General features: G+C 47.9%; 6 protein-coding genes across 7 annotated transcripts; 1 reads left to right on the forward strand and 5 right to left on the reverse strand.

The window, feature by feature from the left end:
• Positions 1-45: 45 nt before the first annotated feature.
• On the reverse strand, positions 46-2,143 carry LOC136192979 (leucine-rich repeat-containing protein 1-like). The gene has a single exon (XM_065981759.1). It carries the CDS (start codon positions 2,141-2,143, stop codon positions 83-85), a length of 2,061 nt encoding a protein of 686 aa, XP_065837831.1. The 3' UTR covers positions 46-82.
• A 36-nt stretch (positions 2,144-2,179) lies between these two features.
• LOC136192971 (inversin-like) lies at positions 2,180-8,090 on the reverse strand. Of its 2 annotated transcripts, none has more exons than XM_065981747.1 (16): positions 7,163-8,090; positions 6,840-7,098; positions 6,556-6,792; positions 6,429-6,503; positions 6,177-6,375; positions 5,990-6,123; positions 5,778-5,938; positions 4,499-5,729; positions 3,491-4,443; positions 3,362-3,439; positions 3,140-3,315; positions 2,919-3,085; positions 2,792-2,866; positions 2,650-2,736; positions 2,457-2,597; positions 2,180-2,399 (listed from the first exon to the last, which is right to left on the reverse strand). In XM_065981747.1, exons 1-16 carry the CDS (start codon positions 8,009-8,011, stop codon positions 2,236-2,238), a joined length of 4,986 nt encoding a protein of 1,661 aa, XP_065837819.1. In that variant the 5' UTR covers positions 8,012-8,090; the 3' UTR covers positions 2,180-2,235. The 2 variants fall into 2 exon arrangements, with proteins under 2 accessions (XP_065837819.1, XP_065837818.1); XM_065981746.1 differs by having other exon boundaries at positions 6,840-7,093; positions 7,158-8,090.
• Positions 8,089-9,361, reverse strand: LOC136192990 (NADH dehydrogenase [ubiquinone] flavoprotein 2, mitochondrial-like). Its single transcript, XM_065981775.1, has 9 exons — positions 9,294-9,361; positions 9,187-9,240; positions 9,069-9,131; positions 8,919-9,006; positions 8,767-8,866; positions 8,611-8,708; positions 8,445-8,554; positions 8,319-8,395; positions 8,089-8,262 (listed from the first exon to the last, which is right to left on the reverse strand). Exons 1-9 carry the CDS (start codon positions 9,336-9,338, stop codon positions 8,172-8,174), a joined length of 726 nt encoding a protein of 241 aa, XP_065837847.1. The 5' UTR covers positions 9,339-9,361; the 3' UTR covers positions 8,089-8,171.
• Positions 9,362-9,374: 13 nt separating this feature from the next.
• Positions 9,375-10,292, reverse strand: LOC136192992 (fructose-2,6-bisphosphatase TIGAR-like). Its single transcript, XM_065981777.1, has 5 exons — positions 10,256-10,292; positions 10,160-10,197; positions 9,982-10,100; positions 9,864-9,923; positions 9,375-9,809 (listed from the first exon to the last, which is right to left on the reverse strand). The coding sequence occupies exons 1-5, from the start codon at positions 10,285-10,287 to the stop codon at positions 9,399-9,401; spliced, it is 660 nt and encodes a 219-aa protein (XP_065837849.1). The 5' UTR covers positions 10,288-10,292; the 3' UTR covers positions 9,375-9,398.
• A 2-nt stretch (positions 10,293-10,294) lies between these two features.
• On the forward strand, positions 10,295-11,228 carry LOC136193017 (protein LTO1 homolog; the record flags this gene model as incomplete). Its single annotated transcript, XM_065981806.1, has 5 exons — positions 10,295-10,353; positions 10,410-10,515; positions 10,566-10,627; positions 10,679-10,793; positions 10,845-11,228. Coding segments are annotated over 5 exons (423 nt in total), but the record flags the coding sequence as incomplete, so codon positions are not given.
• On the reverse strand, positions 10,814-12,645 carry LOC136192985 (transmembrane 6 superfamily member 1-like). Its single transcript, XM_065981769.1, has 8 exons — positions 12,277-12,645; positions 12,128-12,225; positions 11,973-12,076; positions 11,824-11,906; positions 11,553-11,770; positions 11,403-11,495; positions 11,232-11,351; positions 10,814-11,177 (listed from the first exon to the last, which is right to left on the reverse strand). The coding sequence occupies exons 1-8, from the start codon at positions 12,476-12,478 to the stop codon at positions 10,929-10,931; spliced, it is 1,167 nt and encodes a 388-aa protein (XP_065837841.1). The 5' UTR covers positions 12,479-12,645; the 3' UTR covers positions 10,814-10,928.
• Between the last annotated feature and the right edge of the window lie 644 nt (positions 12,646-13,289).

Here is a 13,289-nt window from a genome sequence, read left to right on the forward strand (position 1 = left end):
GACAGTTGCCACTCAATGCTCCGTCACTGAATAATTCAGTGGGCGCATGACTATACGATACGATCAGCCAACGTCAGTCCAATTAGTCGCAATCATCAAACTGTCCATCTAATGAATCGTTATCAGGAGCCTGAGGCATCTCCGAAGCTTCTGTCTTTATGGATATTGATGGCTGCAGGGAAGCATTGAAAAAAAATTCATTGTCCTCAGTGAAGGCAGCCTTTATGGACTCCTTTTGGTCTTTGTGGAGTCTAATTGCCAGCTCGGCTCTTTGTTCTCGTGTAAGACGGCGCACAGGACGAGATAAATAATTCTGATCCAAAGTAGCAACGGAGACGGTAAAAGGTGAACGGTGCTCGACCTCCTTATCCCAATCCTCGCCGGACTCAAAGACAACGCCAACGCCAGAGTCTGATTCCTCGTCTCTTCCGCAGTCCTGAGAGCCTTGAACGTCCTTTTCTTCCGCCAAAAGAGAGTCATCAAACTGGGTAGCGCGCGAAAGACACGTTTCGAATATTCGACTTTCTTGTCCAGGTTCAATTTGATGAGATTTCCACAGAGATTGACTCATAGCCAAAGCGCGAGTCAAAATCTCCGTCTGCGTTTTTAACTCCGCCGCTTCTTCTTCGGACGTTGCCCTTTCGCTGTCGTAGGTCACATCTATAGCCATTGGCTTCTGCTCGGGCAAGCTGCGACCTCGCCATCCGTGCGTCGCTGGCAGAGATGCATAACGTCTCGTGCACACGAGCGACGGAACGTCTTTGATGTTGCAACCAAAGGAATTTCCGTCGAGATCCAATTTCGTCAATTTTGTCATCTTTGCGAGAAACAGAGGAATGCGAAGGAGCCGATTGCCAAACAAGTCCAAGGACTTCAACCCGACTAATTGGGCAAACGATTCTGGTAAATCAGTTAGACTGTTGTTGTCCAGGTACAGGTCCCTGAGCTCGCTCAATCTTCCAAAATCACTGGGCAACATACTCAATTTGTTCTGCGAGAGACGACAAGAAACTAGGCCGGCGAGATCACAAAACGAATCCGGCAAAGCGGCCAATGTATTCTGAGCCAAGTCAACATACGTGAGCAATTGCAACGATGCGCCAAATGACTTGGGCAGTTCCACGATTCGATTCTCGTCTGCCTGCAAGTGCTTTAGTTTGCTCAAATGGCCAAAGCCGTCGGGAAAGACTCTCAGCCAATTGCCGTTCTGAAAAGCTCGCCTCTCTAGCTCTGGTATGGTGCTACCGAGTCGAAGATCCTCAAGGGATTCCAAGAGAGCGAACGTGTCAGGTAGAACGGTTAGCTGATTTCCTGCCAAGTTGAAATACTTGAGACGATTGAGATTTTCTCCAAAGCGTGACGGCAACGCATCGCCCAGTAAACGATTGTCGCTCAAATCCAGCTCCTCGATCCGCGGCATGCAGCCAATCCACGCGGGAACGTGCCCCAAACAATTCACGCCGAAAAATCCGCACCGCAGCCGACAGCACGACGCAAACGCGTCGGGAAGCGACTCGATGCGATTCGATCCGACGTCAAGCATTTCCAAATTCGATAGAAATCGAAACGAGTCGGGAAGAGCAACGAGACAATTATTGGATACGTTCAGAACGCGAAGCGCCTTCAACGCGCCCAAGTCGTCGGGCAAACGCGCGAGCCGATTGTCGCCGGCCTCGAGCACGTGCAGCGCCGTCGCCGACGAGAGCGAATCCGGAAGTAGAGTCAATCGATTCTCGTCCACGTGCAGCTCCACGAGATCGGGCGTGCGCGCACCGAGTCCCTCCGGAAGAGCGGCGAGTCGGTTTCCGCGGGCGCGCAGCACGCGCAGTCGACGCAAATCGGACGCGCCGTCGGGGAGGCGCGTCAATTCGTTGTCGTCGACGTTGAGCGTTTCGAGCGTCGATTCGAGACGTACGAGCGACTCCGGCAGCGTCGTCAGTTCGTTTCCAGACACGTCGACAATGCGCAGGAAAGGAAATGCGATCGGAAGGTCGTCTGGCAGGGAGACGAGCGAGTTGAAGTTGGCCAAGAGCTCGGTGACGTTTGGGCTCGGAGAGAGCCGTGGAAAGGAATCCAAGCCTTTGTTCGATAGGTCGAATGTCGAGCCGTTCGGCTTGGAGCTTTGCGAGTCGTCGCAGCTCATTGTTCTCCCAGAAACGTGCTGCACCTGAAGAGCACGCACGCTAAAGGAGAGTTGGATAAAAAAAATATGTTGCAAAAATAAAAATTGAGTTTTCAGTTCGTCATTAGTAGCTCTTGAGATGGACTGGCGGAAGGCCTGTCAGCCATCTGGTTTATCGTCCGATACGTTTCCCCTGGAACAAATTCCAAGGATTTGTACTTTTTTTGTCGAGTAGAACAGGGCGCATCATACGTGGTTGACCTCAATTTCCCTTTGACTGCATTAATTAAAGAAAGATTTCATTTATTGCATCTCGTATATTTTATTTGCTCACCAATTTTTTCTCCCAAGTCCCACAGCTCTTCAGATCCATATCTGACGTCTTTAGCAGGAGACACTCGGTCTCTTTCAACTTTTCGTGTAAAAAGCAACGGCTCGTCAAGCGAACTACGTTTAGCTCGTCGTCGATCAGCACCTGCATAAACAAATGATCACTAATTTATAAAATACTAATGTACTGCCTAAACCTGTTCGTCTCTGGTTCACCAACTCGGCTTTCCTGGGCGGTATTATTTTCATTCGACTACTTCTCTCCTGTGATTGTCTCAGACTACCTAAAGAAAAATTCAAAATAATAATCGTACTACGACCAGAAAGGCAAAGACTCGCTTCTTGTGCTTGGTAAGATCTCCGGCAATTTCTGACTAAACGAGTCGTACACGTAGGGATTTCTCATTGGTCTCTCTAAATGACATGTTAGCCTAACATCCCGTTCCGCTACTGTACAAACTTCTACCAGGAAATATGAACGAAGCCGGGGATATCAGTTCTTCTTGTTTTTTCTTCAGCAAGTGAATCTTATTTTGAAGTTGCTTGGATTTTTCCCACGCCTGGTGACGCCCGACTCGTGCTTCAGACCGTTTCTTTTCCACGGCAATGACAGTGTCTCGTTTTAATCGAGTCCTGTACATGAACATATGAAAGAAAGCAGAGGAAGAAAAAAGAGCGTTTACGTACGTGTCCCAATGCATCAGTTCGTCCTGAGCGCCTTTCTGTTTCTGGATGCTTTTTGACTCCAACCACTGAGAGACCGTGGGTCTTTTATGCCCACCGACCCCGGCCAACGCTTCGCCCATTTTATCGTTTTCATTGATCGAACTCTCAGCAGTCACGTCAATACTGCAACTAACCGTCTAGCCGGAAATTTCAAGACTGATTCTCACCCAAAACGAGAATTACCTTTGACTTCTGCAAAACTTTTGCTAATCGTTCCTCGCATTTCTGAAGGCCTTTCATCGTCGCTGCCGACTCTCTCTCCTGCAAACGATCATCGATACGGTGAAAAAGAGGATCGAAACGGCGTCCTACCTCGCTCAGAGCCGATATTCGTGCTTTCTCGTTGCACTCTTGCTCCATTCTCGCTCGTTCCACGGCACGCTTCATTTTCAGCTGCAAAGCGTGAGCCTTGGCCAACTCCTTCATAGCACGTACCGCAGCACTCGTCGGCCTTTCTCTCTGAGCTCTCAGTTTTGCTAGCAGTTCTGCCTCTTGCGCTGAAAGGTACGCTTCTCTCTTCTTCCGCAACATCTCCCTTTCTTCTTTTTCCTTCAACGCAGCAGCACGAGCGTTTTCTTCCCTTGTGACGGCCGGTTCCATTTTATGCACGACCGTGTCAATGAGCGAAGTCAGGCTTTTTTCGCTGACCGGATACAAAGACGAAGAAGAGAGCGACGTCAAAGACGGACTAGGCAATTTATCGGCGACGACATTCTCTTCTTTTGTGACCGATTCGGGTACAGGGTATACGACTATAGGACGGTGATACTGTTTTGGCTCCGGCTCCGGCTCCGGCTTCACTACCTTGTCGGTTTTTGAAGTTTCTTTTTCAGGCTCTACCACTCTTTGTTCGTTCTTTGTCCGCTCTGAACTCACATCTTCTGCTGCTTTTGGCTTCTCCAACTGCTCTTCTGGTTCTTTTTCTTCAACGTTTGCGCTTGGCTGCTCTGCTTCAATCTTAGTAGTCCCACGATCATTTTCAGCGCTGCCGACAGGAGAAGGCAATTCCGACTTCTCAGATTCGAGACCGGGAACAAACGACTCTTGGGTACCGCTGCTCTCTTCCTTTTCTTTGATTTCGACTGCTTCATTTCTTTCTAATGCTTGTACCTCGACTGCTGGAGCTAAAGACGTTTCAATGCCAGGACTGGTGAGAGCATCGTCACGCTCATTCTTCAGTGTATTTGCCTCCTCTCCTTTATCTTCATCCTCCTTTGCTTCGTCGTTGATTGGAATCAGTGAAGGAATGTCTTCATCCTGACTTTCTAAAATAGTTATAGAGTCAAGGCCTTTATACGGTAAGCGGCATAATTTTCATACCCTTATCACTGACTGCCGTTTCGTCACTAACCAGCAGCCCAGCCTCTTTTTCCTCGTCCACCAAAGGAATCGCTTGTGGGATAACTTCATTGACTTGCCTTCCAACTTCCCGTCTCATTGCCAAACCCACGGCAATGCACCCCAAGCCCGCAGCTGTGCCACACGCATACACAGCAGACGAAATTCGCGTCTTCCCTTTGTCTTTCCTAGTCGACAACGAAAATCTTCTCGCAGAAGTCGGAGGAGAAGGCTCGAAGGAAGACTCGAAATTCCATCGTCGTTGTTTCTTGGGAGACACGTCCTCCTTCGGCAAAGGTTTTTCCGGACTGTCTGTTTTCCTTTCTTCTTCCTCTTCTTCTTCCAAATCAGACTCCTGTGGACGATCGTAGGTCTCCTCTATGATGATCATCGGAGGTTTGCTACTACTGCTCGTTTGGCGTTTGAGTACGTCGTCGTCAATCTTTTTTTCGTCTGCTGTCTCAGGACCAGTTTGAGTTAGCTCATGAGTAGAGACCACGACGACTTCGTCAGTGTTGGTGACTTCTGGTTCAGGTTCTTCAGGTTCGTGAGGGTGATCAATTACCTTTTCAGGTTCTTCATCATTAGTTGCATCTTTCTGACTTTCTCTTTCCTCGTCCTTATCGTTATCTACCAGTACTGTTTCTTCAACAGTGGCTACAGGAGGCTCAGGCGATTCTGTACTATCTGCTCTTTCAGTTGGGGCTGGCTCGGTGATTTTTACCTCCGCAGTTGTCATCGACTGCTGCTCAGTTAAAATTTCGTTTTTCCTCTTGTCTCGCTCCTCTTCCAAAGTGCCCTCCAACTTCCTTTGTTCAACTTCGTTCTCAACGCATTCGCTAGTGGACGGTCTTTCAACTGCCTCTTCTTTCTGAGCGTTTTCATTCTCGGGTGGAGATGGATCTTTGACTGCTTCATCTACTTCATCAATGGTTTCTTTTCTACCATCAATGTCCTTCTCTTTCGTTTCTATCACGTCGCCTTTTTTTATTTCTTCAGGAATTACTTCGGGTTTCTCTTCCTCCGTTACCACAGCTGCGGCATCTGGCTCTTCCTCTTTGACAGCAAGAGTTTTCCTTCCGAGTTTCAGCTTTTCTTTGAGGTACTGTTTTCGTTTAATTTGGCCCCTCTTCCCTCCAGCTGCTTTCAACACACTAACGGCGTCAAAAGCGCGGCATTCTTCAGCATAATCCAAAGAAGTCAAAGAATCGTCCTAAAAATTAAACATATAACTTTTTATATTGCACAACGCTTTTCTCACATCTGGCGTCACGACAACTGCGTTGACATCTGCTCCAGCGGAAAGTAGAGCACGACACACGTCAGCAAAATTTCCCGCAGCCGCAAAGTGCAATGGAGTCACTCCATCACTGTCGCGAGGATCGGAACTGCAGCCGACAATCAGCAGAAAATCCACGCAGTCTACAGAGATTCCATATTCAAATATTGACATATTAATTAAAAAGAAGGTACCTATGTGACCATTTCCAGCCGCTTCGTGCAGTGGAACGGCCTCGTTGCTATTTTTCAAATCCAAACGTCCCATGTGAGATTGAATTATCTGCAAACAATTCAAATGTCCAAAAGAGGAAGCGACGTGAGCAACGCTAAAGCAGAAACGAAACGAATAGATTACATCTCAGCAAGCGTGATCTCGTACCTCATTTGATCCTGATCAAGGAGATCCGGATTGGCTTTAGCTTGAAGAAGAAACTCGACCAGATCGACAAAATTGTGCGATACGGCATAAAACAAGGGACTCCGTTGTGCTTCGTCGCAGGCGTTCACGTCGGCAAGGAGATCACTGACAAGAGTAACACATAGCTCAAACTGGCCAGCATTGACAGCAGTGTGAAGAGCTACACACGAGAGAAGAGCTGTAAGTTTACAAACAGCGCATAATCTCACCTACCTGTCATGCCTATTGCGTCCTTGGCATTCACGTCGGCGTTAAAGCTTACGAGTACCCTGCAGGCCTCCATGGTGCCTAGACACACTTTTCGTCCGCCAATATTGCGATGCTATGGCTGCGTTTTTACCTGCCGTATTTGCTGCCCACATGAGAGGCGTTCTTCCTTCCGGATCTCGGACATCGGGATCAGCACCTTTTTCTAATAAAATCGTAAGGCATTCTAGTGCTCGAGTGGAAATGTCGTCGTTTTCTCCGCCGCAAAGCTGAGCTGTGTAGTGCAAAGGATACGCTCCATTTACATCGGGAGTTGACAGATTGGCGCCGCCCTCAGACAAGCAATAAACAATATCGACGTGGCAACCAACTAACAGAAGATTTTCATTCCCTCTTTCTTTTTTAGACAACTCTTACCTGTAGCCCAATGCAGTGCGGTGCGTTTGTCATTTTCAACGACGTCCAAATTCGCGCCCGGTATGCTGACCATTGCCTCTGCCGCCACGCCGTTTCCCGTCATAGCGGCATGATGAAGAGGTGATTGGCCCACGTTGTCAACCTCGTTGACTAGCGAAGGACAGTACTTGGATATGGTTTGAATGCATTTCGGATCCGAGTTATCCTTGCACCAATGGAGACAATTTCGCCCGTCCAAATCCACCACAGAAGCACTGACCTAAAGTAATATATAGACACAAATAGCCTTATAGGCTATCCTCGTCTAATCAAATTTACCATACCTTTTTCTTCAACATTTTTTTGACGTGCGCCTCGTTTCCAGCACCACACGCATACATCAGCGGCGTGACGCCAAGTCGATCACCGGCTTCCATCACCTTGACGCCACACGCCTTCACGAGAGTCCCCACGCACTCAGCTGACTTTCCTACGGCAGCAACGTGCGCCGCCGTCTTTCCATCGACATCAACAACGGAAACAGCGTCCAATGACGACTTGAGCAAAACGGCGAGAACGTCAGGCCGTTCAAAATAGGCGGCCCAGTGAAACGCTGTCCATCCGCTCGCATCGCCGTCCGTCGCCGTCGCGCTCGGATCAAAACCGGCCGACAGCAGAATCCGACACGCGTCGACGCTGTCGCCTTCAATAGCGCGCGCGATCGGACTCAATCCCTCGCCGTCCGGAAGTCGCAGGAAGTCGACGTGCAAACTTCCGGCGAGAACCTCGAGACAAGCCACGCCTCCGCCGTCGACGGCACTAGAAACGGCCAAGTGAACGGGATTCTGGCCGCGATAGTCGAGCGTCGTCGGATCGGCGCCGTTTGCGACGAGAAGCGCAACGGTGTCGGCTCGTTCCGAAGCGACGGCCCAGTGTAGTGCCGTGCGTCCGTCCGTTGCGTCGGCGTGGTCGAGCGTCGCGCCGCGCGCGATCAGGAACTCGATGCACTGCGCGTGTTTGCCGACGGTTTCCGCGCTGCCGACGACGGCGTGCATGAGCGGCGATAGGCCGCCTTCGTCGACGAAATTCACGTCGAAGTGCGACGGCGTCGAATCGATGCTTTGGAGCGTTTCGAGGTCGCCCAGGCGGGACGCTTGGAGCACGCTGTATTGGAGCTGCACGTCGTCGTTCATTTTGGGGGCGAAACGCGGCTCTGCGCGCGGAGGAGGAGGAGGAGGAGGCGGAACACTTGACAACGCAACAAAAACGATACGGGATTTCGTTCTTCGTTCTATCGATTAATCAACACACGTGATCCGATTACCATGCAGGAGATTGTTTACTGGGACCTAATTAGAGATCCTTTCTGACGCCAAAACCTGGTCCTGTGGGAGGTTCAGTGAGACTTGTTAGACCCGTCACGGGCTCAGCAGCAAAACGATTTCTATGAGAACTGTTTAGTCACATACAGTATAGAAAAGCAGACTATATCCAATATACCTGGGACCAGGTTTGGGTCGCTTGTCCTGAGCGAAGGCATCCAAGATTTCTTCCGTCAGTGCAGGTGTGAGATCTTCCTACACAGTTATAGTACAGTACGTATCTTTTTCTTCCCTTGTGACTCACGTAGTAATCATCTCCAATTTGTAGCATTGGACCATTGACGCAGGCGCCCAAACACTCGACTTCTGATAGTGTAAATTTCTTATCTGGAGTTGTCTCTCCGACACCAATTCCTCAATTGAGAAAAAGCAATCTAAAATTTCTGCAATAGCGCGAGTGCACCACCTACCTAATTTAGTTTTGATTGTGTTCAATATTTCGTCCGAGCCGCATAGCATGCAAGGAGTCGTTGTGCATATTTGAACGTGATACTTTCCAACAGGCTGCCTATATAGAAAAATTGCACCACAAATAAAAAAAACACGTCACCATCAAACTCTAATACCGATTGAACATTGTGTAGAACGTGGCAACTTCGTAGACTCTCATCCGAGACATTCCCAATATGTCAGCCACTTTATGCATCGCAGTCAAAGGAAGCCAGCCTACGTATGAAATAATCAGCCAATCAGAGAGCTGGCTTCAAGGTTCTATTACCGTGCTGTCTCTGAGCTAAATCCAAGGCTGGAATAACAGCAGCGGCCTGGTGACCTTCTGGATAGTTTCCAATAATGTTCTCCAGTCTCTATTCGATAAATGGCCCCGTGAACCCGCCCACTACGGACGTTTGAGTTTTCCCCCGTTTACCTTCACATTTTCCTTTGAAAACTCGAACGGCGTTTCCGGATTGTTCTCCGGCGTGTCTCTGTGCTATATATTCGCTCGTTTGAGTGCATGCGCGACCGAAAAAGAGACGCGACATTACTATGAAATCGCTCTGCGCCGAGAATAAGGCCGGTGAACCTCGAAGACAGCGGGCCTAGCAAGATTTCCCCTTATTTGACAATCGTAAGGTGCTGTCGACAATCGTACCCATCTGAAGAGCGATGGAAAGAGACTCTTTCTCATCGATAGCATTGTTGCTTTGCCGGGATACCGTACCGTACAGACCCGTACACAAAATACTAGTTATTTTAATCAAACGTCAAGATGCTCGCCACAGTAAAGCAAAGAGCACGTCACTAATGGTTTTTTTGTCATTTCATCGATGCGTACGCAAAATCTTGACACGCCTGTATTAGGACTTACTCCCAATCGATCTTTCCGATTGAAATCTGGCAATTCGCATTGATGTGCATCGGCAAAGTGCAATATCAGAAGACGTAGACAGCCACCGTGACCAAATATAATAACATTGCCCAGACTTTCACCACTTTTGACAGTGGCAAAGAATTGCTGGCACAAATCCTCAAAAAATGCGCTTACACGATCCTTGACCTGTTGAGGCGTTTCTCCCCCTTCAGGTGTGTACTCGAAAGTGTCGAAGCCTGCTTTTTTAGCAACTCGTTGAAAATAGCCCGTCTTCTTGCCATCCATCACACCAAAATGCTACAACTTTATCTATAAAATAAACAGAAGAAAGGAGGTAACTATCTAACCCACCCTTTCTCTGAGACGCTTGTCCAGGTGCACATTTTTACCGCCTAGTGAAATTTCTGCTGTCTGTACCCAAGGTAAGAGCAGATGATCAATTATCGCCTCGACTTCTTTGTTTTCTCACCTTGACGGCTCTCTGGAGATCGCTGCTATAGACGTGCGAGAACACTTCGTCTTTCAGACGAGCAGACAAGGCTTTCGCTTGTTCGATTCCCTCTTCGGACAGTTTTGTGTCTTTTTGGCCTGATCAGATGAGATCCGGTCAACGCCGACTTCTTTTTAGACCTATTTCTGAGGTTTACCCTGCAAGATGTGTTCCTTGTTCTCTCGAGTTTGTCCGCTGCGTAAACAGAAGACTGCTTGAGAAGGAATATGTCACAGAATCGTGTTGTACGTACTGTCGAACTAGAGTGAGAGTGAAGAATGCCATTGTTATCCGGGAATGCTCTATGGACATCGACGAATCGTTCGACGATATATTCCTCGCCGAGAACAGGTTAAGAATCAAAGCCAATGCGCTTTTCAGCGCGATCGATATTTATTACTTCACAGAGCCCACGATAGAGGCTTCGAAAAAGGCTACAACGACGGCAAGCGACGAGGATTAGAAGAAGGACGCCAAATTGGCACCGAAAAAGGACGCGAACTGGGACTCGAGGTAAAAAGAACAAATTTTAATCAATATCCACGACATCCTCTTTATCGCAGCTCGGATTCTACGCTGGTTTCGCCGAGGAGTGGCTCAAAACGAGCAGCGAAGCTCGTTCGAAGTAGAGAATCGAAAAGGGGATAAACATAGCGCGAGAGACTGGCTTTTTTAGAGCTGAAAAGGCGCTGAAAAAGCTGCGCGAATTAGTCGACGACTTTCCGCTCGACGATCCGCAGAATCCGAACCTCATCGAAAATCTGCAGCGCGTCAGAGCGAAATTCAAACAGGTTACAGAGGAACATAAAGAAGCCGGTTAAAAAATCATTTTAAAAAAACAGGTGACATCACTCCTGGGGGTGGCAATTGAGTACAGAACGAATACGAAAGATATTAGTGAAAGGCCATCAATCTCCTTTTGACGTCTATTGCTTGACTTTTGGCTGGGCAAAGTGGCTCTGATTGGTCAGACATCTCCAGGCAAAAAGATGGGGTACAATGAGTAGAGCAAGATTGATGGTCCAGAAGATGGTGTTGCCTTGGGGAGTGAGCTGCTGGTTGTCGAGTAGACGGTAGAGCGAGTTGATGAGCCAAGAGGTGTTGATTCCGTCCGACGGAAAGACAGCGCTTTGTTTCATGTCATATATAGCCGAGACGATGTAGCTAATTTGTGCCTGAGTAAAGTAGTATTCACTGCAATGAATTTTCAATAAAATGAAACCGCTTACCTGTATTGCGGCTCCGGCGTGTAATATCGCTCCGTCAATCATCCATCTGTTTCCTGGAGTTAGAAGACCATATATAGCGGCTCCGTAGTAAGGAACGAAGTACCACATGTAAGTCAGCATCTGGTGCAGCAATGATTTACGGTAGTTTTTCTACATATGTAGTCTACTGACCTGCATCTGTGGAAAACCAGATTCGTCACTGATATAAGGCTCCGCATTTTTTGTATACCATTTGTTGATAAAGAATGGAGAACCAAGACTGGCCTAAAGACGAGCTATTCAGTAAGGCGATGGATAACTACAGCGTGTTACTGTACTTACGTATCCCCTCAGAAATGCTACTATGATTGCAGCCACAAAGTAGAGAATAAATAAAACGTCTAAAGGCCTTTCCCACACGCTGGCATAGGCACTCTTTGACGTAGGTTTTCGCTCGACTTTCCTTTGCTGACGTAGAAGGCGATAAGCATAGGACAGTGGAACAACCACATATGCCACATTCAGAAAGTACGATGGTTTTACGTGAGATCCAAATTTTCCTAATAAAAAAATATTTCTCAGATAGACAATATAGAGAATTTATTTTTTCTACCTGCAACTGAACCACAGAGAAGAACGATCATGCTATTAAACACTGAACCAAACCAATAAAGCCCCAAATTTCTCCTCTCCTGCCTGCAAAAAATCATCAATTAATTGATCAAAAAAACGCAAAGCTTTGCATCAAGCAAGACAACCAACCCTCTTGCAATTCCATCAAGCATGAAGAGATACATGAGAAAATGACCGGTTCCATCCCAGTAGTTGATCGTCATTCCATGAGAAGTCGATAGGTAAGGTTCACCCTGCCAAAAGACGCTATAAACGTCACAGTTGTTCGCCATGTAGTGCAGTACCTCTTTAAAATAAAAAAGCATGGAATTACTGATCCACCCATTCAATTCGAGCCCGATGAGAAGGTCGACGATTGACGTGAAGGCGAACAGCGAAAAGGCTATTCGTTTGTTCTCAAAATTCAATTTCTGAGCAAAGCTAGGCAGCTTACCGTATAGAAATGGGTCTCTGAAGGCGGCGCTGGTTCGCTTCACTGGAGGATAGATGCGTACGAGGAGAACGACGGAGATTAGGACTCCGTTTGCAGCTACGAATAGCAGCCACGGATTTTTCATCGAGCTCAGCATGTTGAACCAGTAGCATATTGGAATGGCGAGCAAGGACTGCAGGAAAACGTGAAGTATTGCGCCCATAATAATCAACAGTAATTTGTCGATGTACGCATGTGCGGAACCTCAAATGGCCTCGATGACGACACTTCTCGTTTTCTTTCTGACGTTGGCAGTACTTTCGGGAAACATGGCAGACATTACAGTACGTGTTGGGGCAAACTGCTAGTGGGCAATATAATCTAACGTTTTCCGGTTTCGACAGCCTGGGGAAATCATCGAAGGCGCGGCCAAATTGAAGGACCTCCTCGAAACGGCTAACGGACTCATCAAAAAGGCGACGGGAGACTCGGGAAGCGTGCTGGTGCAAGGACAGCGTCTTCACTACCAAGTTGAAGGCGGTGTATACAAATGGAAGTGGAGATACACGGGCAGGGCGTGGCATGAGGAGAGCAACACGAGAGTCTCGTCGAAGCACTGGAAAAGTCGCTCCGGCGCACGCGAGCACGCCTTAGAAGATTTGACGGCAGAACTGATCAAACGGGGCGTGCTCAAAAGCACTGCTAAGGACGAATTGTAGCTGTATTTTTCGTGTTGCGCAGTTTGGTGTAAGGTGTCAATAAAGAATGCCTACGCACATTCAGTTTCTTTACGTGTTTGTTTATTTTTGAGACTGCTCGATTCTAAAAGTCGCTTCCGGTGCAGTGCGAGCCTGTTTCAATTGCAGAACTCAACTGATCAAACGTGGCGAGCTCACACTAAAGAATTTCACCATAGATTGTTTATATCTCTGGTTTCACTTTCTTGACGTGTCTCGTTTATATAAAACGGAGGGCATCCATGGAGGATGGGGGACTCTAGGTGGATAGAACGTCTGAATCCTGTCCAAGATAAA

The sequence above is a fragment of the Oscarella lobularis genome, chromosome 11, assembly GCF_947507565.1.
Source record: "Oscarella lobularis chromosome 11, ooOscLobu1.1, whole genome shotgun sequence".
Taxonomy (NCBI): domain Eukaryota; kingdom Metazoa; phylum Porifera; class Homoscleromorpha; order Homosclerophorida; family Oscarellidae; genus Oscarella; species Oscarella lobularis.

Bases quoted from the DNA above. Each gene is read 5' to 3' on its own strand.
- LOC136192990 (XM_065981775.1), bottom strand. From the start codon at position 9,338: ATGCTATCGATGAGAAAGAGTCTCTTTCCATCGCTCTTCAGATGG. The intron at 8,867-8,918 runs GTAATAGAACCT...TTTCATACGTAG, and splicing joins TTTAGCTCAGAGACAGCACG to GCTGGCTTCCTTTGACTGCG. The intron at 8,396-8,444 runs GTGAGTCACAAG...ATAACTGTGTAG, and splicing joins AAATTGGAGATGATTACTAC to GAAGATCTCACACCTGCACT.
- LOC136192985 (XM_065981769.1), bottom strand. From the start codon at position 12,478: ATGGGCGCAATACTTCACGTTTTCCTGCAGTCCTTGCTCGCCATTCCA. The intron at 12,077-12,127 runs GTACTGCACTAC...GTCTTTTGGCAG, and splicing joins TGCTTTTTTATTTTAAAGAG to GGTGAACCTTACCTATCGAC. The intron at 11,771-11,823 runs GTAGAAAAAATA...TTTTTTTATTAG, and splicing joins TCTCTGTGGTTCAGTTGCAG to GAAAATTTGGATCTCACGTA.
- LOC136192971 (XM_065981747.1), bottom strand. From the start codon at position 8,011: ATGAACGACGACGTGCAGCTCCAATACAGCGTGCTCCAAGCGTCCCGC. The intron at 6,376-6,428 runs GTAGGTGAGATT...TCTCGTGTGTAG, and splicing joins GGACGCAATAGGCATGACAG to CTCTTCACACTGCTGTCAAT. The intron at 2,737-2,791 runs GCGAGTCTTTGC...ATTTTTCTTTAG, and splicing joins GATCTTACCAAGCACAAGAA to GTAGTCTGAGACAATCACAG.
- LOC136192992 (XM_065981777.1), bottom strand. From the start codon at position 10,287: ATGGCATTCTTCACTCTCACTCTAGTTCGACA. The intron at 9,924-9,981 runs GTGAGAAAACAA...CCTTGGGTACAG, and splicing joins ATCTCCAGAGAGCCGTCAAG to ACAGCAGAAATTTCACTAGG. The intron at 9,810-9,863 runs GTGGGTTAGATA...ATAAAGTTGTAG, and splicing joins ACAAGCGTCTCAGAGAAAGG to CATTTTGGTGTGATGGATGG.
- LOC136192979 (XM_065981759.1), bottom strand. From the start codon at position 2,143: ATGAGCTGCGACGACTCGCAAAGCTCCAAGCCGAACGGCTCGACATTC.